At 39.8% G+C, this 27,687-nt stretch overlaps 1 protein-coding gene across 4 annotated transcripts; it reads left to right on the forward strand.

The window, feature by feature from the left end:
- The first annotated feature begins 264 nt into the window (after window positions 1–264).
- LOC140469235 (transmembrane protein 268-like) lies at window positions 265–27,110 on the forward strand. Of its 4 annotated transcripts, none has more exons than XM_072565571.1 (8): window positions 265–1,122; window positions 7,968–8,072; window positions 8,533–8,645; window positions 10,918–11,064; window positions 12,204–12,314; window positions 15,357–15,443; window positions 21,752–21,943; window positions 26,764–27,110. In XM_072565571.1, the coding sequence occupies exons 1-8, from the start codon at window positions 1,044–1,046 to the stop codon at window positions 26,938–26,940; spliced, it is 1,011 nt and encodes a 336-aa protein (XP_072421672.1). In that variant the 5' UTR covers window positions 265–1,043; the 3' UTR covers window positions 26,941–27,110. The 4 variants fall into 4 exon arrangements, with proteins under 4 accessions (XP_072421672.1, XP_072421671.1, XP_072421673.1 ...); XM_072565570.1 differs by having other exon boundaries at window positions 266–1,122; window positions 7,968–8,077; window positions 8,538–8,645; XM_072565572.1 differs by having other exon boundaries at window positions 266–1,122; window positions 7,968–8,077; window positions 8,538–8,645; window positions 21,752–21,832.
- Window positions 27,111–27,687: the final 577 nt, after the last annotated feature.

Raw genomic sequence — 27,687 nt, forward strand, 5'->3', positions numbered from 1 at the left:
GAAGATTGGAGCATTATATGAAGATCGTTGCAGAATGTTTCCAGTATCCTAGATAGCATTGCCCCCTCCTTTGTGAAACACCATTATTTTATTACTATTTGTTGGCGAATGGACCATCAGTCACGTAATGATATTACAGTAGTTGACTAATTAAATGGGTGTGGCCATATTGAGGACATGCCTGTAACCTATACAAAATCAATATGTATGTAAGTAATTGGATAGGTACATGGATAGGTGCTTAAGCTAGGACAAATGTTCGGCACAACATCGTGGGCCGAAGGGCCTGTTCTGTGCTGTATTGTTCTATGTTCTATCCCTCCCTGTCTTCTGCCTCTACTGGCAGCTAGTTATTAAACCTGATGTGAAAGAAACATATTTGAATGTTATTGAATAAATGGTTGAATAGTATACATGCTGTTAAGTAGAAATTGGACAAACTTATGAGGGAGCTGGTAGGTTTAAATGTGAAATGGTCTGGGGCCCGTGTCGATTATAAACACAAGTGCAGAATAATCAAGCTGATTGTCTGTTGTCTGTTTTCAGTTTGAATACCCAACCTCAGATCGGTCATTCCACCGTATGTCATACAGCAGTTTGGAGTCATGATTTGGAAGTGCTGGTGTTGGACTGGGGTGTACAAAGTTAAAAATCACACATCACTAGGTTATAGTCCAACAGGTTATTTGAAAGTACTAACTTTCAGAATGCTGTCACAACCACCTGATGAAGGAGCAGCGTTATGAAGATTAGTGCTTCCAAATAAACCTGTTGGACTATAACCTGGTGTTGTGTGATTTTTAGCAGATTGGAGGACAGTGCAGTGAAAGCACTTAATTTAAAAGTTTGCCTCTATTGTGATCTGACGTTATTTTCTGCATTCTGTTACCGGGCAGGTTTGATTATAGACGCATTCGTGGATTAATGAATACTCAATCCTTTCATGGCTAGGAATGGGCATGCTAAGAGACTGGTGGGGGCGGTGTTCAATGAACGGTCGTTGATGAGAATGAGAAAGACTGGTCTCATCCATTCGGAGAAGTATGGCTTACGGAGCAGAGCACAATTTTCATACTGTTTCACCAAGATATCTTCCAGCAGAACCGGACGGCTGGTTAAAAGGTCAGCTCTGTGTACTTTCCACAACAGTTCTCAGCTGTGATTGACCTTGAGATATCACATCTCTTGTTGCGTATTTCAACCTGGATCGGGTTAAATCTAATTTTAAAAACTTAATTTGGGACAGTTTATTTGAAGTTTGTCAGAACTGTTTAAAATGTAATTGTATTTAACTAACAATGCTCATTACAAACAATTGGGTTCTAAAACCGAGTAGCAGGAATGAAAAGAATTTTGCCACTTGTTCAGGCTGGAGCTTAAAAAAGGGTTACTTAAAGAAAAGTCTGTATAGAGGATAGAGCAGTTAACCAGGTGATTCACCACAAATTACTAAACTTAATCTGTTGTTTAATATTGCCTTTGATATGTAGGTATCCTTCCCTGCCTTGTGCGTCCACTGGCAGCTAGTTATTAAATCTGGTGTGAAAGAAACATATTATTTGAATGTTATTGAATAAATGGTTGAATAGTATACATGCTAAATGTGCTTGACAGTTACTCTCATTGGATCAGAAGGCTGGGTATTCAGGCCCTGCTCTAACACCAAAAACTTGTCTCTGATAGTACCTTTTAAACCTAACAAAATCCTTCAAGGAATGTCAAAGAACATTATCAAACTACAATAGATGCTAGTTTAAGCTAAGGGCATATTACTACAGGTTGAACAAAGAGGTAGGTTTTAAGGAATTTCTCAAGGAGAGGAGAGAGATAAAGAGGTGATGGGGGGAATTCCAGAGCTCAAGCCTTCAAATATTTTATCAAGTGAAGGGCATGTCAGGCTGTCACTTCACTAATCCATGATAGCACTACTTAATATAAAACTTAATATAAATTTTTGTTTATTCATGGGATGTGGGTATTGTTGGCTAGATCAGCATTTATTGTCTATCGCAAATTGCCTTGAAGGAGGAGGTGGTAAGCTATGTCCTCGAAAAACTTCAGGTCTTGGGGTGTCAGGACACCCACAGTGCTATTTCTCATATTTGCTCACAGGATGCCTGTGAGCAGCAAGTTGTCCATCCCTAATTGCCCTTGAGAAAGTGGTGACGAGCTGTCATCTTCAACCACTGCATTCTACTCGGTGTTGTTACATGAAAAGAAAGGTTTGGAAGGATATGAGCCAAACGTTGGCTATTTGGAAGGGAATCCCAGGATTTTGATTAGTGACTGTGCAGGGAACAATAATACAGTTCCAAATCAAGATGGTGAGTGGCATGAAAGGGATCTTGCAGGTTATTGAGTTCCCCTTTATCTTCTGCTCATTCCTGCTAAGCAGTTCTATCAATCACAGAGTCATATAGCATGGAAACGGACCCTTTGGCCCAACTAGTCTATGCTGACCATGTTCTCAAACCAAACTAGTCCCGCTTGCCAACGTTTGGCCCATATCGCTCCAAACCTTGTTCATGTACTTATCCAAATATCTTTCAAATATTATGGAGATTGTTTCTCCAGAAACAATCAGTGGAGCCTTGGTGAAATTCTGCAATGCATCTTGTAAATACTTCATACTGCTGCTGCTGAGTAAAGGGAGTGAACGTTAACGATTTTTGATAGGGTGATAATTAAGTGCATAGCTTCCAACTGTATCTACAAGGCCTTTATATATTTCTTGGATGATTATTCATAGAGTCCTACAGCACAGAGACAGGCCCTTTAGCCCAAACTGGTCCATGCCAAAATGTCCATCCACATTAACCCCATTTCCCTGTGCTTGGCCCATATCCTTCTCAACCTTTCCTCTCCTTGTATTTGTCCAAATGCCTTTTAAATGTTGTTAATGTACCCATCTCAACCATTTCTGCTAACAGCTCATTCCATATGTATACAACCCTCTGTATAAAAAAGTTGCCCCTCGGGTTCCTTTTTATTCTTTTCCCTCTAACCTTAAACTGATGCCTCTAGTCCTCAATTCCCCAACCTCAGGGAAATGACTGAGTACATTCACCCTATCCATGCCGCTCATGATCTTATACATCTCTATAAGGACTCCCTCAGACTCCTACGCTCTAAAGGAAAACGTACTTGGATAACTGGGGTTCTTTCTGGGGAAGGTGGGACCTCTATAAACAGGATGGTCTGCACCTGAACCTGAGGGGCACCAGTATCCTTGGGGGGAGGTTTGCTAGTGCTCTTGGGGGGGGTTTAAACTAACTCTGCAGGGGCATGGGAACCTAGACTGTAGCTTTAGGGTGCAGGACCTGGAGTGTAGGGAGGTTAGGAATATGGCATCAATCTTAAAGGAGGGTGCCTGTAAACAGAAGAGTGGTTTGAAGTGTGTATACTTTAATGCCAGAAGTATACGAAATAAGGTAGGTGAACTCGCAGCGTGGGTTGGTACCTGGGACTTCGATGTTGTGGCTATTACGGAGACATGGCTAGATCAGGGACAGGATTGGCTGTTGCAGGTTCCAGGGTTTAAATGTTTTAGTAGGGTCAGAGGTGGGGGTAAAAGAGGGGGGGTGTGGCTTTGCTTGTCAAAGATAGTATTACAGCGGTGGAAAGGAAGATGGACGAAGATTTGCCACCTGAGGTAGTTTGGGTTGAGGTTAGGAATAGGAGAGGTGAGGTCACCCTGTTAGGAGTCTTTTACAGGCCTCCTAATAGTCCTAGAATCGTTGAAGAAAGGATTGTGAAGATGATTCAGGAGAAGAGTGACAGTAATAGGGTGATTGTTATGGGAGACTTTAACTTTCCTGATATTGATTGGGAAAGCTATAGCTCCAGTTCGTTAGATGGGTCAGTGTTTGTGCAATGTGTGCAGGAGAGTTTCCTGACACAATATGTAGATAAGCCAACAAGAGGTGAGGCCATACTGGATTTGGTTCTGGGTAACGAACCAGGCCAGGTATTAGAACTAGAGGTAGGTGAGCACTTTGGGGACAGTGACCACAATTCGGTGATTTTTACACTCGTGATGGAGAGGGATAAGTGTGTACTACAGGGCAAGAGTTATAGCTGGGGGCAGGGAAATTATGATGCGTTGAGGCATGACTTAGGATGTGTGGATTGGAAAAGTAGATTCCAAGGCAAGAGCGTAATTGATATGTGGAACTTGTTCAAGGAGCAACTATTGAGTGTCCTTGATAAGTACGTACCTATCAGACAGGGAGGAAAGGGTCGTGTGAGGGAGCCGTGGTTTAATAAGGAATTGGAATCCCTTGTTAAATGGAAGAGGGCGGCCTTTGTAAAGATGAGGCGTGAAGGTTCAATAGGGGCGATTGAGAGTTATAAGGTAGCCCGGAAGGACCTGAAGAGAGAGCTAAGAGCAGCAAGGAGGGGACATGAGAGGTCCTTAGTTGGTAGGATTAGGGAAAACCCTAAGGCTTTCTATAGGTATGTTAATAATAAAAGAATGACTAGGGTAGGAATAGGTCCAATCAAGGATAGTAATGGGAAGCTGCGTGTGGAGGCTGAAGAGATTGGGGAGGCACTGAATGAATACTTTTCGTCAGTATTCACTCAGGAACAGGACATTGTTGTCGATATGAATACTGAGGCACGAATAAGTAGAATGGATGGCTTTGAGATATGTAGAGAAGAGGTGTTGGAAATTCTGGCAAGAGTGAAAATAGATAAGTCCCCTGGGCCTGATGGCATTTATCCTAGGATTCTCTGGGAAGCAAGGGAGGAGATTGCAGAGCCATTGGCCTTGATTTTTGTGTCCTCTTTGTCTACAGGAGTAGTGCCAGAGGACTGGAGGCTAGCAAACGTGGTTCCCTTGTTCAAGAAGGGGAGTAGGGATAATCCTAGTAACTATAGGCCAGTGAGTCTCACTTCTGTTGTGGGCAAAGTCTTAGAGAGAATTGTAAAGGATAGGATTTATGCACATCTGGATAAGAATAATGTGATCAAGGATAGTCAGCATGGTTTTGTGAAGGGCAGGTCGTGCCTCACAAACCTTATTGAATTCTTTGAGAAGGTGACTAAGGAGGTAGATGAGGGGAAAGCGGTAGATGTGGTATATATGGATTTTAGTAAGGCGTTTGATAAGGTCCCCCATGGTAGGCTACTGCAGAAAATACAGAGATATGGCATCGAGGGTGAGTTGGAGGTTTGGATTAGGAATTGGCTCTCTGGAAGAAGACAGAGGGTAGTAGTTGATGGCAAAGGTTCATCTTGGAGTGCCGTCACTAGTGGTGTTCCGCAAGGATCTGTTTTGGGACCATTGCTGTTTGTCATTTTTATAAATGACCTGGAGGAAGGGTTAGAAGGTTGGGTGAGCAAGTTTGCAGATGATACGAAAGTCGGAGGAGTTGTAGACAGTGAGGAAGGATGTGGCAGGTTACAGCGGGATATAGAGAAGCTGCAGAGCTGGGCAGAAAGGTGGCAAATGGAGTTCAATGTAGCTAAGTGTGAGGTGATTCACTTTGGTAAGAGTAATAAAAAGATGGGGTACTGGGCTAATGGTCGGATACTTGGTAGTGTGGAAGAGCAGAGGGATCTTGGTGTCCATGTACACAGATCTCTGAAAGTTGCCACCCAGGTAAATAGTGCAGTGAAGAAGGCATATGGCGTACTGGCTTTTATTGGTAGAGGAATTGAGTTCCGGAGTCCTGAGGTCATGCTGCAGTTGTATAAGACTCTGGTGAGGCCGCATCTGGAATATTGTGTGCAGTTTTGGTCGCCATACTATAGGAAGGATGTGGAGGCACTGGAACGGGTGCAGAGGAAGTTTACCAGGATGTTGCCTGGTATGGTAGGAAGATCCTATGAGGAAAGGCTGAGGCACTTGGGGTTGTTTTCATTGGAGAAAAGAAGGTTTAGGGGTGACTTGATAGAGGTGTACAAGATGATTAGGGGGTTAGATAGGGTTGACAGTGAGAACCTTTTTCCACGTATGGAGTCAGCTATTACAAGGGGGCATACCTTTAAATTAAGGGGGGGTAGATATAGGACAGATGTTAGGGGTAGGTTCTTCACTCAGCGAGTCGTAAGTTCATGGAATGCCCTGCCAGTAGCAGTAGTGGACTCTCCCTCTTTATGGGTATTTAAGCGGGCATTGGATAGGTATATGCAGGATAGTGGCTTAGTGTAGGTTAGGTGTGCTTTGATCGGCGCAACATCGAGGGCCGAAGGGCCTGTACTGCGCTGTAATGTTCTATGTTCTATGTTCTATGTTCTATGTCCTAGATTGTCCAACCTCCTCCTATAACTCATAGACCATTGAGTCCTGGCAACATCCTTATAAACCTTTTTCCAGTCCTTCCTATAACAAGACTGAACACATACTGCAAGTGTGGCCTCACCAACATCCTGTACAACTGCAGCAGAACATCTCAACCTCTATACTCAATGTCCTGGCTGATGAAGGCCATTGTGCCAAAAGCTTTCTTCACTCCCTTATCTACCTATGACTCCACTTTCAGAGAACTGTGAACCTTAACTCCAAGATCCAGCTGATCCACTGCATGCCTTAAGGCCCTTCCATTCACCACGATTTTGTTGGGGGAGTCCAGAACAAGAGGACATAAGTTTAAGTGAGAGGGGAAAGGTTTAAAAGGTGCCTAAGGGACAACATTTTTCAAACAAAGGGTGGTGTGTATATGGAATGAGCTGCCAGAAGAAATGGTGGAGGCTGATACAATTACAGCATTTAAAAGACTATCTGGATAGTTATATGAATCGGAGGGGTTTAGAGGGATATGAGCCAAATGCTGGCAAATGGGACTATATTAATTTAGGATATCTGCTCAGCGTGGACCAAAGGGTCTGATTCCATGTGGTATATCTCTATGACTCAATGACTTTCCAAAATGCAAGGCCTCATACTTATCTATATTAAACTCAATTTTCCATTTCTCGGCCTACTTCTTCAGCTGATCAATGTTCCACTGCAATTTCTGACAACTTTCCTCACTCTCCAAGATATCACCTATTTTAGTGTCATCAGCAAACTTACTAATCATGCCTTGTACATTCTCATCCAAATCATTGATATAGATAACAAACAGTAATGGGCCCAGCATTGATCCCTGAGGCAGTCAAATAGTCATAGGCCTCCAGGCCGACAAGCATCCTTCCACTAGTACTCTCTGCTTCCTACCATCAAGGCAATTTTGTATCCCATTTGCCAGCTCCCCCGGATTCCATGCAGTCTAACCGTTCCAGAGCAGCCTGCCATGTGGAATCTTATCAAAGGCCTTACTGAGGTCCATATAGACTAAATCTACCGCCTTGTCCTCATCAACCTTGCTGGTCACTTCATCAATAAACTCTAACACATTGTGAGGTATGTTCTCCCACTCACACAACGATGCTGACTGCTCCTAATGAACCCCTGTTTTCCTAAATGCAAGTATATGTTATCTCAGAATCATCTCAAATAACTGCATGAGTAATTAAATTCACTCTGCATGAGCAATTAAATGTCTAGTGTTATAAAAGCCAGCCTCAATTCAACACTCAGTGGTTTACATGATACCTCTAATTTATATTTTATACATCTGTATTTGTGACAGAGCTGTCCTGTAACTAATATGCCATATATGGTCATTATCATATAAATGATTTTTAGGTTTGTTACAAATTGGTTTCAAGTGGCTCCAAATTATAATTCTTCTTGATGAATGAATGACAGATTTGAAATCATTGGATCAAAAATTTGGAGTGTATAGCAGCCAGACTTTGTAGACTAGTCAATCCTATGAGCCTTTTGGAATGCAGTGCAAAGCCTATAAAATCAGTGTCAGATAAAGACATAGCAAATAGTGCAGTTTAATAGAAGAAAATAAGTAGATCGTCCTGTTCAAATGTTAAATATATTTATTGGTTGGGTAGCATTGAATTAACTTTCTGATGTTCATTTTAGTCACCATTTGATGATACCTTAATTTTTCATATTTTAGTGCCTCAAAATGGTCAAGTGATTCTGGCTCTAAGCCGTGGCAACTGCTATTGGTCCCAAGATTTTGATATGGATACCTGTGCTCGGAGGTTGGAAGGATTTGGATCTCAGGTACAGTAGTTTGTTATAACTAATTTCCTGTCCTAATCCTTATCTGTTTGTCACATGATTCAAGATTATTTCCATTTTTGAAATGGAAATGCAAATAACTGAGAAGTCAAATTACAAGTATGTGAGTATTGAATTTTTAGTATGACAAATGCTGAATTCAATGGCCTATGTTTTGGCTCTAAGTATTGTTTTTATTTTGCTTTGAGGGTGCAGTGAGTTCAGTTTGCAGCAATTTCCTTTAATCATTTTATTCTTGTTGCCAATTTCTAAATAGTTGACAGATATTGACTGATGAGCTACAAAGGTATAGTCTTTAATCTGAATGATGCATTTGGCATGTGGAAAGCAGTGCCACTTCTTCTACAGCATTTCACAATAACAGGGAGCAGCCTTTTACATTTCCTTCAATAACTAACATTCGTCACTTGTCTAAGGCTGTTTTTTCTTTTCCTAACTACAGATATCTTCAGGCACCTACAGAAAGCAAATTGCAAGTTCTCTAAAGGATTCAGCAATACGAAGATACATGTTCTTTAACTCTCAGGCTTTCAGGCTGGTGTTGGTTACAGTAAGTTTTATTGGACTGGAAGGGGGAAACGACATATAGACAACACGGTGGAATTTATTAGTACTAGTTCAATGAAAGTACTTTTAATTAGTTCGTCCATTAGAGGGAGGTTCTTGTCAAGGTGGCCCAGGAGCCATTGAAAATACTAAAGTAGCTCTACAACATGAAATTAAGCATATTTGTTTTTCATGAAGCAACTGAAAATTTCACAGGATGGAAAAAGTAAAAAGCAGAGTAGTATTAAAGGGGTGGTCATAATTTTGCTGCCCATTTTACAGTTCTCCTGAAGTCAATAGAAACAAATCAAAAGCAGGATAAATTGGTCAGTCAACTCACTTTCACTTATTTTACAAGATCATTCAAAATCGCACCCTGATTGTCTGGCATACTTTTCAATACAGGATTTGTGAATGCTTCAAGATTCAACAGTAAATTTGACTTGTTTGCATAACCTTTACGAACCACCGAACGTAAGATTGGTTCCTATATCTGGCACGTCCTGCTTCTAAGTGACAAATATTGGCAGAATGTTTGAAGTGGATGGAAAATTCCACTGCAAGGGATTACTGGGACAGCTCTCATTAGGAGACAACTCTCTGGGGATGAGAATGGAGACTAGATTGCTTACTTTGAAGCTTCATCCTCACAATTATGAGGAATTTGTAGCCCCGTTTACATATTGATCTTTGAAATGTTTGACTTGCCACCTGATTATGCTCTGTGTTTACCTAAGCCCAGTCAGATGTCACACCTAGGATATAGCCTTTAATAGGCAATTATTTGTAAATTTGGAAGCTTACTCGTTTTTATCAAAAATAAAGTGTGTGTAGTAGAGTGGGCTGAGGTTTGTGAAAGTTCAGCAAGTTTATTTTTAATTACTTTATGTGGGGAGAAAAAAATACCTGATTTACCTTTCAATGTCTTCCAGTTCAAGTTCTATTCACATTAACAGATGGAAATATTCTGGCTTAAATTTCTGTATAACTATGGGGTATTTAGCCCCCAAGTCTTCAAGGACAGGGTTAGATCTGGGTTTAAGTCTCACCTGCTCCAGTGGTGTGCATTAACATTTGTGAACAAGTTGATTAGAAAATATCTCCAAGGACAGGATGAAATTGTTTGGAAAGTTGAACTGCCAGAGTCATTCATGGAGGGTTCAGAGTAGCATATTTCAGTCCTCTCAAATGTCCTGATGCTGATGTATGTTCCCATATTTGCACACTGCTGGAGTCCCAGCACTCAATATTTTTACCTTGCAATTGGGCCAATAGAAATGTGTACAGGGAGCATGGCTAATGATAAAATAACATAATAAAAACAAATAGTCAGAGATTAACCCTGTGTAAATCATTATAAAAATCATTGCTCAATCAGAATAAAGAGCTGGGCAAGAGTTAGAAAGGAGAGCAAATAGAATTTGTCACCAGTGGAGTGAAATACTAATGTCTGATTGTACAGGGATAGTCCTGTTGTGTTAAATGACCAGGTATGGGCAGGAATCTAAAAACCTATTTACCCACTTCTTGGTCTTTGACCCACTCTCTAGACATTTTTGGTACTCGCACATGAACAACAACCCTTACAAGTCTTTGTCTTATTTCTGATTCTTAAGATAATGTAAAGTGATGATAAAAACTGATACTCAGAATTCATGCCCATTCTGCCTTCCTGATGCTGACAGTAATTAATATCATGTACACAGTTCCCACCTACACTAAGATGCTGTAGCTGAGGAAGAAGTTTAGTGAAGTTGTGTTAGTAGCTATTCTTCATTGATTACTCATCCTAAAGGAGCATAAATAAGGAAACGTTGCTGTGGCATCCCTTGTGTATTATTTATTTCAGATTTGATGAGTGCAACTTTAAAAATTGTGATCTCAAGTCTCTTTTTGGCAATGTTTAAGTTCTTTACTACCAAGCAGATATGTGACTTCCTTTAATGCCTTTTCAGGTAGGCTATTTCATTAAGTTGACTTCTTTAAAGATAAAATTGGGTCACTGATTGTTTCCAGGTAATGGAGCAAGGCTGAAAAGTATCCCGCAGAAATTGACAAGGGCAATCTGCAAAAAACAAACCTAGTTACTCCAGTTTTACGTTGATATTCTGGAATGATTTTTCCCTGTTTTGTATCTTTCTAACCATTGTGACTCTCTACTTCATAAATGTGTTGAGCTTTTGATTTATTATTTTGTATTAAGAATATTCCACCAAAGTTTAGATTTCACAAATATGAGTACTATCTATATGTATTTACAAAATTGTTTATTGCAGATTTTCTATTTAACTGCTTGGGGAAACATATACTCCACCTTTCATCAGCTCAGCATGAACAGTGTACTCTTCTACCTTCTCATGAGCCTGGGTGCAACAGTTATCACCATCATTATTATACTGATCCTTGATAGATACACCAGAAAGGTATGGGGAAAAAAGTTACCATTGTTCTGTAGTTAATTGTCGGGGCATCCTAATTTTAATCCAATGTTTGATGTCTGTGACTGCACATCTTCTGAACTTCTCAATCTTATCTGCAGTGTTATGTGAAGATTATATATGAAATTCAATGGTCCCTCAAAGGAATAATTGATAGTTGAAACTCTAACCATTTAGCAAATGAATGATAATTATATTCAGAATGTGGTGGGTATTGGGAGTTCAACTGTAGAGGAGTGCGAAGGTGGTATATGATATGCAAAATATGTATTGAAAATAAAATCTTAAGTATATAAAGACTAAGTTCTAACATTTATTGTCTGATCATCTGAGACTTCTAGAAAGCTTCCATCCAGTGGGTGAAACGCAGAATCAAAAATTGCCTCATAGAAGATTATTTACCCCAACACTTTTGGTTAAGAAATTGTCTGTGAGATATGAAAGAAGAGGGAACTTGAATTAATACAGCATTTTGCAATTTATTAAAGTAACTTTGTATTGTTCAAATAAAATCGGAGATGTAATCAGTAAAACATTTGACTTTAATTTATGTTTTGAAGCAAATGGTAGTTTGATTGTTTATAACTTCAGAGTTTGCATGATAAAAATCTAGATGACAATGTTTTGGGAATCATTTCCTATTTGTTTTCCATTTTCATTTTTTTTTAGGTGGGGGAAGGGAGTAGTCTTTTGCTTGTAGGAATGAGAGATGCTGGTGCTAGGAAGGAACACTTCTGCTTTGTAGAAATACTTCCAAGCAAAACATAGGCTGAATAGAAGGCAAGGTTCTTCCCTTTCCCCAACAATGTGCCTTAACCCAACCACAGATGAGTGTTTTCTACTAAACTAATATGAATTTTAAATTTTGGCCATGTCGTCAATATGGGACTTGGAATGAAACTGTGGGAATTTTAACTTGACTGTGCTTTTGTCTTCACTTAACAATGTACTGGTTTGTTGCGAGCTAAATTCAGCCCAGAGGTGAAATTTACTGTCCAGACTAGATTGAAGCTAATGGTGAAAGTGCAATGTAATTACTCTCCCAGCTCATAGATTTCTTTCTTTAACAGATAAGTGACTTGTTCCCCATTTAATATCTTTTGTTGTTTTATCTTTTTTTTCAGGTAAATATTAACACAGATGTGCGTCTCACTGCTGTGAATGAAATGCTAATGAACCACAATCTGTTGGTGGGGGTCACAGATACCATGGAGGGCTTCAGAAGCATACTTCAAGTATCCCTTTTACCATTAAATTTTGAACATGTTAACAGATTTCTGTTAATAGTTGCAACAGAATTAAATGGTTAAATCTACGATTGTTTGGAGAATAAGAATTAGGATTTACCATTTCTGTCTTCAGATTAAACATGAAAAGCCATTTTTGCTTAGTTTGGATAGTCAAGTGTAATTTGATTAAGGATTAGTGGTGCTGGAAGAGCACAGCAGTTCAGGCAGCATCCAAATAGCTTCGAAATTGACGTTTCGGGCAAAAGCCCTAATATTAAATTTGATTATTAATTATACCATTATGTTTTTACCAGGACAAAATGCAACTTTAAGTAAGGAACATTCAATGAATAAATTGATATCCATTTAACTCTTAATACCAAATAAGTCACTTTTAAATAGGTAAAAATATCCAACATTTTGTGCATAAAAAGGTTCTTTAAACAGTAAATGAATATTGAGATAATCTGAAAGTGTTATTATTAGTTCACCTTGTACTCTTGTAAATAATGCCATGATCTTTCTGAAGTACTGCAATTGTTTGTACTGATATACTGAAATAGAACGCCCTTAGAGCCGCACCGAAATGTCATCTCAGATGTCTTCTAGTCTGAGAGAGCAATGAGATGAAAGTGGTACCAATTGTGCTAGGGCTGACATTTTAGAAGGTTAAGGACCAAGTGAGTAACTGTAATGTTGATAACTGCTTTACTTTTTTATTTCAGAGCATGCAATATTATTTAATCATAAAAGGAGTAGTTTCAGAAGGTGGTTAGCTATCAATTCACAATAGCGCAGTGTCATTCAGCTCTGTTGAGATAGCAGTAACATTCATTCTGATTTAAAGTCATTGCAGTCCTTGATAACATGACATTTGCCACTAATGAAAGGGCACCTTATCAGGTGCATTAACAATTGTTTGTTTATCATCTAAAAATGAAAGAAATGAAAAATGGCACTTTTGTTTCATTCTGGCAGTCTTAAGAATAAAGTTGCCATGCAATTTTGCCTGTGATCCAAAAAGGTGGTTGGCAATATCTATCTTTTTTTCTAATAATCAACTGCAAACTACTTCAGATAATATCATCTCTGCTTTATATCCAGAGCATGTCAAATTTTCTTTCTTTTTTAGTTTTGATCTGAATGGACCTGCTGTTGGATTTGGCCTAAATCAATCTCTGTAACTCTTGCAAACAACAAGGCAGTTTGACTCATTTTTTGAAACACCAATGGTTTGTAGCAGTGTTTTGTTCTTTTGTTTTTTTTTGTCCTGTTTTCTTTTAAAATCTCTGCAGGGTTTTTAATTCTGTTTCATGCCTTGTTCGGGCTTCTCTAATAATCTGATTTTCCCGCATTGCTTTTCTTTTTCCTTTTGCTGAAAAGCTGTTGCTACTTTTAGTCTCCAATATTAAAGCTTTTAAATGGTGCTGCTTTTTCTGATAAAATATGTATAACATGCTATATTTTGGGAATTTGGATTTAAGCTTGAGGCAGATGGATGTGACTCAATGCTGTTAATTTATTTTAACTGAATCAGGTCATTTGGAACAACAACCTAGGTATGTGAACTTTACAAAAGTATGTGACTGCAGTCAAGTGCTTGGGAGAACCCTCCTCATGTTAATGGATAAAATGTTCACACTGTCGAGCTAATGACAGAGGAAACACTTTAAGGCTTTTAGTTTAATTTTGACTTCATAACAGAAGGTTCAAAGTTTCAGTTCAGAAGGTAGAGGAGTTTTCAAATATTTAGTTCAGAAGAGCCAGTCACATCAGCCAGCATGTTTTGGTTTGTGGAGTTTCTAAACTAGAAGACCGAGGATGTAAATCTCCAAGTTGTAGAACAGAAAAAAATTAGGTCAACCGAATTGTTAAAGTTTCAAGCCAGCAAGCTCAGAAAAGAATCATAAAATTGTTTCCACATTTTACTCTGCCATTCAATCATGGCTGATATGTTTCTAAACCCCATTCGACTGCCTTCTCCCTATATCTCTTGATCTCCTTACTAATCAATAACCTATATCTTAAATGCACTCAATCACTTGGCCTCCACAAACTTTCTATGGGAATGAGTTCGACAGAATTACCACACTTTGGCTGAAGAATTTCCCTCTCTTATCACAGTTCTAAAGGGACATTGCTGTTTTTTCTGCACTTGGGAAATAAAGTGGAAGATTCCCACCTTTGAATAAAATGGATGATTCTCACCTTTTTTTGCAGCTTTCCTGTCTGAATCCTACTAATAGTGGCCCTAGTAATAATTCCCTTTTCCTTACTTGATGTATTAAATGTAGTTTATTGCATGATCGCAACTAGATACATTGTTATGATTGATATTGCTTCTAAGAGTATGAGGGAGAGTCTTGATGTTCAGTCTTACTACTTCAAGGTCTGAAGCTGTTCCCCTGTTTAAGTCCATATGGTCTTACAATCACACTGGGCTGACCTTAATGCACTCCTCAGATTCTTTAACCCTTATGCAACAGGCAGGGTTAGAGAAGGGAAGGTCTTTTGTGGCTGAATCTTGGTGCTGAAAGTGACATTTGGAGGGTACCCACATATATTTTTATTGCCTCCTCCCACCTAGAGAAAAATCTTACAGATTGCTGTCAACTGGGTTCTTGAAAAATCTCTTTGGTGGATTAGATCCTTAAAAGCCCAACAGGCAACCAATAGCTTGGTGTTGTATCTTAGCCCTTTGATACTACTGAGCTCTGAAGTCCAATTTTGAATTGGTCTCAACTGGGCTTTTCTAACTCCATTAAACTGGCATTGTTTTAAATTTCCTCATCTCAAAGATGGATTGCTTTAGGTAATAAACATTGCGTACCATTCTTCTCCTGGCAAATCAAGGCAACTTTTTTCTTGCTTCTTTTGTGAAACATGCAATTTTAAATGGAAATAATTAAAGCACTGCCTTATAAATTAAATGTTAATCACCGTATTTCATTTTCTTTGTAATTTTCTATTAGTACATTGCAAAGTCTCCTGAGGGACTACGAATTACATTGTAGACTTGTTAGCTGAGACCTTAACGATTCCTATCAGCTGTTGTTTGTATATTTTAACCTTGAGAAATGCAAGGAAACATTGACAACCCTACTTGAGCAAAGGAAGGTGGATATCTTCTTCCAGGTAAGAAATGCAAGTTTGGCTTTTGAAGTGAATTTTAAATCGTGATTTGGAGTACTCAGTGTTGAGAAACAGATTCCCACCCCCAGTCTTCCATACTAGCATCTAGCACCATCAGAGGTAGATGCAGATTAAAGAGATATTACTCACAGAAGAAAATTCCTTCAGGCATCAATTTTAAATTCACCAGAAAGTGCCAGGCTTCTGAGCTACTCTTTGGGCAACAGTTAGTTACTTGTCACTTATTGGTCTGACTGTTGTCTGATCTTGCACTCCATAGAGACATAGACAGCTTCAGTATTGAGGAATCACAAACACTGCAATCATCAGTGAATAAAGGAGCTGAGGCTGATGGAGGTGAGGCTTACACCCTTTGGAGCCCTTGCAGTGACATTTTGGGCCTGAAACAAATGACTTATAACATCATAATTCTCTTCCTTTGTGTTTGGTATGACTCCATCCAGTGAAGAGTTTTCTGCCTGATCCCCATTGATATTAATTTTCTTACATCTTATGGACGGTGAACCTCTTTTCCTATTCACTCATGGGATATGGGTGTTGATGGCTGGACTATTCTTTATTGCACATCCCTAGTTGCCCTGGAGAAGGGAATGGTGACCTGCCACCTTGAACTGCTACAATTTATTTGGTATGGGTGCACCCACAATGCAGTTAGGACTGGAGATCCAAGATTTTGAGCCAGGAACATTGAAGGAGTGGTGACATATTTCCAAGATAGATTAGTGAATGGCTTGAAGGGGAATTTACAGGTGGTTTCCATGTAACTGCTACTCTTGTCTTACTAGATAATCGTAGTTACGTGTTCAGAAGTGTTTTTACAAATACATTAAGGACAAAAAGGTAACTGGGGAGAGAATAGGGCCCCTCAAAGATCAACAAAGACGTCTTTGCGTGGAGCCGCAGGAGATGGGGAAGATACTAAACAAGTATTTTGCATCAGTGTTTACTGTGGAAAAGGACTTGGAAGATATAAAATGTATGGAAATAAATGGTGACATCTTGAAAATGGCCATATTACAGAGGAGGAGGAGCTGGATATCTTGAAACGCATACAAGTGGATAAATCCCCAGGACTCTAGACCTCTATAGGTAGCTAGGGAAGTGATTGCTGGGCCTCTTGCTGAGGTATTTATCATTGATAGTCACAGGTGAGGTGCTGGAAAACTGGAGGTTAGCTTACATGGTGCCACTATTTAAGAAAGGTAGTATGGACAAGCCAGGAAACTATAGACCAGTGAGTCTGACATAGGTGGTGGGCAGGTTGTTGGAAGGAATTCTGAGGGACAGGATGTACATATATTTGGAAAAGCAAAGACTAATTATGGATAGTCAGCATGGCTTTGTGCATGGGAAATCATGTCTCACAAACTTGATTGAGTTTTTTTGAAGAAGTAACAAAGAGGATTGATGAGGGCAAAGCGGTAGATGTGATCTATATGGACTTCAGTAAGGTGTTCAACAAGGTTCCCCATGGGAGACTGGTTAGCAAGGTTAGATCTCATGAAATACAAGGAGAACTAGTCATTTGCATACAGAACTGGCTCAAAGATAGAAGTCAGGGGGTGGTGGTGGAGGCCGGGTGTTTTTCAGACTGGAAGCCTGTGACCAGTGGAGTGCTACAAGGATTGGTGCTAGGTACACTACTTTTTGTCATTTATGTAAATGATTTGGATGTGAGCATTAGAGGTATAGTGAGTAAGTTTGCAGATAACACCTAAATTGGAGGTGTAGTGGGCAATGAAGAAGGTTACCTTAGATTACAACAGGATCTTGATCAGATGGGCCAATGGACTGAGAAGTGGCAGATGGAGTTTAATCTAGATAAATGCGAGGTGTTGCGTTTTGAGAAAGCAAATTATAGCAGGACTTATACACTTAATGATAAGGTCCTTGGGAGTGTTGTTGAACAGAGAGACCTTGGAGTGCAGGTTCATAGCTTCTTGAAAATGGAGTCGCAGGTAGATAGGATAGTGAAGAAGGCGTTTAGTATACTTTCTTTTATTGGTCAGAGCATTGAGTACAGGAGTTGGGAGGTCATGTTGCGGCTGTACAGGACATTGGTTAGGCCACTTTTGGAGTATTGTGTACAATTCTGGTCTCCTTCCTATCAGAAAGATGTTGTGAAACTTTTTAAAGGGTTCAGAAAAGATTTACAAGGATGTTGCCAGTGTTGGAGGATTTGAGCTAGAGGGAGAGGCTGAATAGGCTAGGACTGTTTTCCCTGGAGTGTCAGAGGTTGAGAGGTGACCTTATAGAGGTTTATAAAATCATGAGAGGCATGGATAGGATAAATAGACAAAATCTTCTCCCTGGGGTGGGGGAGTCCAGAACTAGAGGACAAAGGTTTAGAGTGAGAGGGGAAAGATATAAAAGAGACCTAAGGGGCAACTTTTTCACTCAGAGGGTGGTACATGTATGAAATGAGCTGCCAGAGGATGTGATGGAGGCTGGTGCGATTGCAATATTTAAAAGGCATTTAGATGGGTATATGAATAGGAAGGGTTTGGTGGGATATGGGCCAGGTGCTGGCAGGTGGGAGTAGATTGGGTTGGGATACCTGGTTGGCATGGATGAGTTGGACTGAAGGGTTTGTTGCCGTGCTGTACATCTCTATGACTTAATGGTAAGGTCCTGGGGAGTGTTACTGAACAAGGAGACCTTGGAGTGCAGGTTCATAGCTCCTTGAAAGTAGAAAGTATATAGCATAGTGAAGAAGGCATTTAGTATGCTTTCCTTTATTGGTCAGAGAATTCAGTACAAGAGTTGGGAGGTCATGTTGCAGCTGTACAGGAAGTTGGTTAGGCCACTTTTGGAAAAATGGTGTGAAACTTGAAATGGTTTAGAAAAGATTTACAAGGATTTTGCCAGGGTTGGAGGATTTGAGCTACAGGGAGAGACTGAATAGGCTGGGGCTGTTTTCCCTGGAGCATCAGAGGTTGAGAGGTGACCTTATCGAGGTTTATAAAATCATGAGGGGCATGGATAGAATAAATAGACAAAGTCTTTTCCCTGGGGTAGGGGAGTCTAGAACTAGAGGGCATAGGTTTAGGGTGAGAAGAGAAAGGGATAAAAGAGATCTATTGTGTACCATTTCCATGCAGTGCGCAAAGGTGTGTGTGGAAAGGGCTGCCAGAGGAAGTGGTGGAGGCTAGTATAATTGCAACATTTAAGAGGCATCTGGATGGATATATGAATAGGAAGGCTTCGGAGGGATAAGGCCAGGGACTAGATTGGGTTGCAATATCTGGTCAACATGGACGAGCTGGACCAAAGGGTCTGTTTCTGTGCTGTACATCTCTATGACTCTATCTAAGAAGCTTATGGTAGTTTTTCAGCAATGCTACCTCTCAATGGTATATACTGCTGCTACTGAATGTTGGAAGTGGAAGGACTGAATGTCTGTAGTGTGGTGCAAGTCAAGTGGGCTGCTTCGTCCTGGATGTAATGCCCTTTAGGGAAGGAAACTACCATCCTTACCTGGTCTTGCCTACATGTGAATCCAAAAATGTGGTTGATTCTTAACTGCCCTCTGGGCAAATAGGGATGGGCAATAAATGTTGGCCTTGACAGCGATGTTGTCATCACATGAATAAAGAAGCAAACCCCTGTCTTGTGCCTTTTAAATGGTGAGGTAGGCTTTGGGGAGTCAGGATGTGAGTTGCTCCAACACTGCACCCCCCGCCTCACCCCCCCACCCCCCCGCCCTGCCTCACCCCCACCCCCACCCCCAAGCCTCTGATCAGCTCAGATTGCCTTAGTATCAAAAGCAATCATTCTCACCTCACCTCACCATAGGCATTCACTTATTTCATTCAAGTTTGGACCAGTTAGTTCATGTTGGGACCAAGTCTTTAATGAAGTTTGGAGCCAGGTGGTCTGAGCAGGTGCAAACTGAGCATTGATGATTGGATTATTACTGGATTAGTGCCACTTGATATACTGTTCTGACCATTTGCTATAATGCTACTGTTCCTACAATGTACACAGTTTTGAATTCAAGACTTGAACCTTCTACCTAAAGTAGCTACAAATTAATTAACATTAAACTTCCTTCATACATTTGAAGATAAAATATGACTACTTCATTCTGAAAGATGGCTCTTTAAGAAGCAGTTGCAATTTGCCCAAATTCATTCAGCTGCATCATTTTGTCCAGTGTGTCCATGTCTCCTGTATGAAGCTGAGCAATAAGGGATTGCACATTGGCATGGGGAGGCAGGATTGCATGCATACGGAGTTAAACCGCCCGAAACCTGCATTGTGTCCTGACTCCGGCATCATTGGGCCCTCTTCTGGGTTTCTGTGTTGTGGGATTGGTGGTGAGCAGGAACCCACTTAAATGAGCTGATTAGTTATTAAGGTAATTTGAAAATTCAGATTAAAAACTTTTAACCTGTACTATTGCATTTCCAAGTCAGAGAGCTGTTTCTGACAGGTGTCACTGAGATGGGTGTAAAGCATCTTGGGTGAAACAGACAGACTGAGAAGGCTTGAAACTGAAGAGCAGCAGCCATGGCCATTGAGTGACTACTTCTCTCAGTGCATTTAACTGCTTGACAGGTGATTACCAATGTTTGAAAGGCATTTTGTTGTCTGGCTCCTTGTTCACCTTCAGCTACAATCCCTTGTTGCCAGCCTTCACTATGAGTATTGGAGAGACTTTTGTAATTTCCCCCTGTACCTCTGATCAGAGGCAAGATCAGAAGCCACACCACTGTGAGCAGCACCTTCCGATTTATCCTCATACACCTGCCCCTTCACAGGGCAGGGAACGGACACCGATTCAGCTCGTCGGTGGTGAGACCCATTACTATAGGTCAGCAGGCAGAAGAACAGCTCTCTTGATGTGTATTCAGACTCTCATTGCTGATAACTTCAGCTGCCTGGAGCCAGGTCCACTTCCCATTAGAACAGCTGGGCAGACCTTGTCACTGGCTAATGCAATATCCCACGCTACCTGTTCCTTTGTCTGTGTAAGCCCCTCTCGATAAGATACATGCTGTCCTCCTGCAAAGAGAGAAAGTAGAGAGGTGTGTGTGTCGCCAGTGTCCTGTGCAATGGGGAGAGAGAGGCTGCATTCATGGAGGCTGGTTGTGAACTTATGGTGCGAGTAGCAAATCATTTCTGGGTGTTCACATGGAGACATGAACCGGTGCCCAGAGGGAGGAACGAATGGAGGTACAACATGTGCTGTTCTGAGAAACGTTGTGCAGGAGAATCTGGGGAAGTCATTGTGGGATCTGGTATCAAGTAGTGTTATGCCACTTGCCATTTCTGCCCCCAACAGCCCCCCTGCCATCGAGACCAAGACCATGTCTATTTTGCTGCCCTTCACATTATCCTACTCTCCCTCTGTCTAGAATACCTGTGCATTTATACTGTTATCCATGCCTTTGTTGCCCTCGACTTGATTATTCTAATACACCCCTGATACAGCCTCTTATCTTCAACTTGACTCAGACTTGAGTTCACACAAATCTCTTAATTCTCACCAATTTTTGTTCACCGATTATTTCTGTGATTGCTGACTTATATGGACTTCCACTCTGGCAATGTCCTTCATTTCAAACCCCTGATTGCCCTGCCCTTCCCTTCCCCACGTCTATTACCTCTTGCAATACTGCAACCATCCAAGGTTGCAATACTGCAACCATTCCTCTAATTCTAGTCTGATGCCTGATATTAATCGCTCTACAATTGAAGGTTATGCTTTCAGCTTCCGAGGTGTTACACTTTGCAATTTCCTCCTTAAATCTCTCCATTTTCTAACCTCTCTTCTTTTCTCCTGAAAACCAATCTTCCTTGATTAATGTTTTGGTTGTCTAACCTAATACCTCCTATGTAACTTAGTGTCAGAATTCATTGGAAAGTATTTTTAAACACCTTAGGACATTTTGCTGTACAAAGTATTAGCTAATTGCAAAATTATGTTGTGAAGATATCTTTGATTCATTGAGTTCCATAATTAAATTTTATATGAAAAACAGGTCTGAAAATTTGTTTAGATATGGTAGATCCTTTAGTGTGTCGATGTGTTCCATTCCTTGTTTAACTTGTCACCTGCTGGCAATGCTAGTTTGCAGTACTGAGTAATGATGGCAGATAACTAAATAACATTGTTCTCAGCGACATTTCATTCCTATCAGATCTGCTGCTTTAAAATGTCATGCATTACTGATTTGTTCCAGTACCATGTTCTTGATAGGCAAATAATTACTTCAAGTTGTAGCAAGCTTTGTGCATTGTACTGCACAAACTGTCTAATGCCTAAATGTATTCCTGATTTACAGTCAGAGTTACGAAAGCACTTGAACCATCTGTACATGATAAAGGGCCACCCTGTGACTCTGCACGAGGAATTCCAGAGTAAGGTGATTGTCATATCTGAGGAACAACCCCTTTTGTCCAACAGTAGCAAGGTCCACAAATCTAAGTCTACCTTCAGTGAAGTGACCAATTTTATCACTAAAGGTACCTCCGAGGTAACACTAAAACGTATTATCTTCAGTTGAAAGTGACATTGAAATGATGGATTTTTAAAATTCAATTTAGTTTATGTTTGATATTTTCCCTGTGCTAAGGAATTTTTGGATATCTGGAATTCATTGCCTGAAAGGGTGATGAAATCAGATTCAGTAGTAGCTGTCAAAGGGGAGTTGGCTAAATAATTGAAAGGGAACTATCACAGGACAACGGGAAATGAGGTGGTGGGAAGTGGGATTAATTGGACAGCAAAGAGTGGACAAAGGCATTATGGGATGCATGGCCTCCTTCAGTGTTGTATGATTATCTGTATGGTTGCACTGTTCCTTGAATTGCTTTTCTGTATTGGGTGCACAATATGAATGTAAGTTGATCCAAACTCTGACAATGATTCACATACAATCTCCAGGCCTCACAAAGGCTTAGCAATTCCTTTTCTACTAAAATTTTACGCTACTTGTTTCTTCCTTTGAATTTTGTGGTCCTGGTGGTTTGGAAGGGTTTGTTCTCAGCATTGTGCCTTCACTTGAAGTTTTAAATCTGAACCCTGAAGTCTCTTAGCATTAACATGTGATATTTGTAGTTGAATTGGTATGTCACAATGTTCAGAATAGTGTGTAACTATTGCCTTCAGTCCAGTTCACTGACAGCAGAACTGAAAGGGTTTGCAAGAAACTCACCACAGAAGTGTCAATGAGTGCAAGACCATTCCTATCTTTCATGTGGAATGTGTCAAGGCAATTGGATGGATACTTCTAATTAAGTTGCAACCTGCTGTGTGCTGCCTTTACTGATACTTCACACTAATTTGAGTTCCTTTCCAGCTCACTGGGCAAATGGGATTTGGAATAAATTAAAAAAAAACAATTATTGAATACATAGGCAAGAAATGTTTTTGAATTTGTGCAGGGCATTAGTTAATTCACGGCTGGAATTTTCTAAGAACTTGTGGACTTCTTGTTATAGAGAGGCTATTAAAGCCATGGGAACAGCACAGTACAGGTTGACTTTAGAACAATGCCAAAAATGAGAATTGATGTTTACAAGCAACTGCCAGAAAAATTGGTACTTTTTACCTGAAACAAAAAGGACCAGGTGGCAGGGTGAGTGTGTTTTAAAACCCTGAAAATTTTGCAGAGGGTAAATGATGAGAGATTGCTTTCCATGCTTAACAAATTGGTATCAAATGATTATTGATGTATGATTATCAGAAGTAGAATGAAGGGCAAGTAATGCTTTTGACAGGGACTTAACATTTTTTAAAAATTATAAATATTTGAGAATATGTAATGCAAAAGGATACTAGCAGAGGCAGACAAATGAAGAACTGGAACAAGGACACAGGATAAATCATGAAATAATAATAGTGTATAAAAATGGCAGTACATTGATCTTGGGTGAATTTAATCTTCACATGAATAGGGAAGATAAAATTGGCAAAGTTAGCCTTGAGAGAGATTTCATAGAATATTGAGGGCAATATTTTGTGGATTCAACCAGGGACCAGGGTATTTTGGATCTAGTAATGAGAAGGTTTAATTAATGGTCTAAGAGTTTAAGAAAAATCTCCTAGGATACAGTGACTATAACGTGGAAGAATTAGCATTCATCTGACAGTGAAAAACTTAGCTTGGAAACAACTATGCTCAACTTAAGTAAGGAAAACTATACAGATATAGGCAAGATTAGCTGGAGAGGACTGGGAAAGGAGTTCAGCAGAAAAGACTGTTGAAGAAATATGTCAGATGTTTGAGAAAAAGCTTCGTAACTCTTAATAAAGATACTCCCCAGTGAGCAAGAAGGATTCTGTCAAGGAGATAAATTGACCATGGTTAACCAAGAAAGTTAAGGATGGTATACAAATGAAAGAAAAACCATAAAATGGAAAGATAAGTGAAGGCAAAGAATTGGGAAATTTTTAAAAGCCAATAAAGTGACCAGAAAAAAACAATAACAAGGGATAAAATAAACTAAGGACGATCTGGCACGTAATATGGAAATAGACAGTCAGAGCTTCTCTAAATATATAAAATGGAGCACAGAGACCAAGATGAACATAGGCCCATTTAGAGAACAGGGACCCAGGAAATTGCAGAGAAATTGCATAAATATTTTGCCACAGTCTTCACAGCAGAGGACATAGTAGCATTTCAAAAATAATCAAGGAGCTAAAATTGTGGGGGTGAATGTGAAGGTGAAGAACGATAGTGATATCTATTGTATGAATGAAACTAATGTGGCTAAGTCCCCTGGCCTTGAGAAGTTGCATTCTAGAATTTTAAAGTAGTAGGTACAGTGATAATAATTGCATTCATTATAATCTTCCAAGAATTCTAAGATCCTGGAAATGTCTGAGAGCCTTAAAAAAATGCCAATGCAATCCTCTTATTCAAAATGGAAGGATACAGAAAAATCTTAGAGTCCAATTAGCTTAATATCTGCCATTGGAGAAAAATGGTGAAGCCTACTAGAAAGGATGTAATAGCAGAGCATTTACAAATACATGGTGCAATTAATTAGAGTCAGCATGGCTTTGTGAAGAGGAAATCATCACTGACATGTTCTATTAGAGTTCTTTGAGGTAAGATAGATAAAGGGAAATCCATAGATATAATATATTTGGATTTCCTTATGTTCTGCACATAAGGCTACTTAATAAGATTAGACATTGTGGTGTTGGAGGACGGACATTAGCATGACCAGAGGATTGGCTAACTAATAGAAAATAGACAATTGTAATCAGGACAGCATTTTCACAATGCCATTTGTAAGGAGTGGGATGCCACAGGGATCATTGCTGGGAATACTTTTTAGACGACTGGTGAAAGTTAATGTACTATTGCAACATTTGTTGATGACACAAAATGGGTAAAAAGGCTAGTATGACATGGAGTTCACAGTGGGAATACACAGTATAAGTGTGTGGGAAAAACCTTGCCAGATGAAAAATAATGTGGAAAAATGTGAGGTTATGCACTTTCAGAAGAATATAAGAATTAGTCACATGGGAAAGACTGCAGAAAGTCGTAGCACAGAGGTCTCACAAAAAGCATACATGTTCAGGAGGTAATAGGGAAGGCAAATGGACAGTCGGACTTTAAAACACAGGGAATGAAATTTAAAAATGGGGAAGTTTTGTTAAAACTACATAAGGCACTAGTCCAATCACATCTAGAATTTTACGAAAAGTTTTCTCTCTATCTAAAGTCAGAAAAGGTTCACTAAGTTGATCTTGGAAATGGAGGAACTTTCTTATGAGGAAAAGATGAGTAGTTTGGGCTTGCACTAGTGGAGTTTAGAAGAATGAGAGGAGATGTTTGTGAAATATATAAGATCCTTAGTGTACTTGACAGGGTAGATGTGGAGAGGTTTTTATTTCTTGTGCAAGAGTCTAGGACCAGAGGGTATAATCTCAGTAAGGGGTTACTCATTTAAAGCAGAGATGAAGAGGAATTTCTGGAGAATAGTCAATCTGTGGAATTGTTTACCACAGAAAGCTGTGAGGGTGGGATTGTTAAGTATATTCAAGGCTAAGATAAATGTTTAATCAATAGGGGAATCAAGGGTTTTAGAAATAAGGCAGGAATGTGGAGTTGAAGGTCATCAGATCTAATTGATAGATGGAGCATATTTGATTGGCTGAATGGCCTACATTAGCTCCTACATGTTGAAGTCCTACAGTGTAAGCCAATGTCCCCATTCCTTTGACCCTGATTTGTATATTAATCATAGTAGCATAGGATGTGGGGTCATTCACACATTAGGACACACAACATTTTAGACTTAAAAAACATTGCAAAAATTACTTGCATTTCAGAAAGCTAGAAAACAAGAAGTTTAACTTGTCATTTACATTGCTAATGTGGTCATGTAAATGAGAGGTTTGACGTTGTTGTAAATTCGTACTGCAGAAACTGCATGTTTACACTTTAAGGTAATTTGTCTAATTAGATCAACCTTTTAAACAACTATATCAAGGCACTTTTTAATGAATTTTTCTCAAACAAAATGTCTACATCATACTTTTGTTTGTGGAGACTAAGCTAAGTGGAGTTCTATTACAAACACAATGTGCAAAACGCATACATAATAAATAACATTTTCATAAGGAAGTCTGGATGCTTGGAAACGCTTGTGACTCTCCAATATATTCATGGCCTGCAGCGATTCCGGGCTGACATTTAAATTCTGTTAACATATTCAAGATTTCACACTTAATGTTGTGCTTTATCTCATAATGTGGGAGGTAAATTTACTTTCATGCTGGTAGACAACTGTGAAAATTTCAGCTCCAGGAAAACCCCCCCTGCCCCTAACACCACACTAGCTGAAGTCAGTTTGAAATTTGCCTTGTATTCTGGAAAGATGTAGAAAGCAAGTAAAGCATGTACATTAGTATACAGAATAGAACAAAGGGTACCTTTGTCGTCTGGATCTGTAAGCCCCTTTCATTGTCCTTCAAGTTATTTCTGCCACGTTAAGTTGTCAGCAGAGATCATAGCATTGACCTGCGTCATGTACATCTATGGAATCGGCCTCTAAGGAATGCATAGAATGGTTAAGGTGACGTTTCTGATACTTTTTGCTTTGACAGCAGCTACTCGCTGAAATAGATCTGCTGTTCTGGTTTTGCTTTGATCCAGCAAGGAAAGAGCAATCCTGTAGAAAGCCTGAGATGATCCAAATGTTTGTACTTCAAATCAGTGAGCAAGGCATATTACCTCACACAGGACTGAGTTACCTGGGCTTAAACATTGAGATGGCTAGGGGACAGTGACTTCACTATTAACTCCTTTTATTTTTTTCCCTTACCTTGTAGGAAATCGCACGGCAGTTGCTGATCACATACAGTGGAGTTTACATCAGGCTTTTGGTGACTCGTCAGCTCCCTCCTTCTCCCGTGCTTCACCAGGTTGCTCAGACTCCTGCTCCATGTCTTTGTCAGTTTATACAGCACACTGTACTGAGCCGCAAGAGCACCTATGAATATCACTAAAATTGAACATGGAATTACATAATTTGCATTTAAACTAAATATTTTGTGGATTTATTACATGAAAGTATCAGTGTGATTAGATGTTGTATGAATAATACTCAGTGAATGGATTATTATCGTTGAAGAGTGAAATCAAGGTTTCTGCTTTATTTTCTGATATGATGTGTGGTCCTTAAAAGGTATTAAACTCAGTTTTATGACTTTATTGGGTTTTTATAAATTCATTCATTGTTGGCAAGGCCAGCATTTATTTCCCATCCCTACTTGCCCTTAAGCCAGTGATGGTGCGCTACCATCTTGAATGGCTGCAATCAATGTGTTGTAATAATACCTATAATGCCATTAGGGAGAGAGCTCCAGGAATTTGAACTAGTGACACGAAGAAACGGTGATGGATTTCCAGAAGTCAGAATGGTGAATATCTTGGAGGGAAATATGCTGGTGATGGCATTCCTGCGTATCTGCTGCCCTTGATCTTCTAGATGGAAACAGTCACAAGTTTGGAAGGTGCTGTCTCAGGGGCCTTGGTGAATTTCTGTAGTGCATCTTGTCGATGGTATTCACTGTTGCTGCTGAGCGTCAGTGGTGGAGGGAGTGGATTTTTGTGGATGTGGTGCCAATCAAGCAGGCTGTAATGTCCTGGATGGTGTTAAGTTCCTTGAGTGTTATTGGAGCTGCACTCATCCAGGCACAAGGAGAGTATTCCATCAGATTCTGACTTGTGCCTTTTAAATCGATATTACAGAC

This window comes from Chiloscyllium punctatum, chromosome 49 (genome assembly GCF_047496795.1).
Source record: "Chiloscyllium punctatum isolate Juve2018m chromosome 49, sChiPun1.3, whole genome shotgun sequence".
Taxonomy (NCBI): Eukaryota; Metazoa; Chordata; class Chondrichthyes; order Orectolobiformes; family Hemiscylliidae; genus Chiloscyllium; species Chiloscyllium punctatum.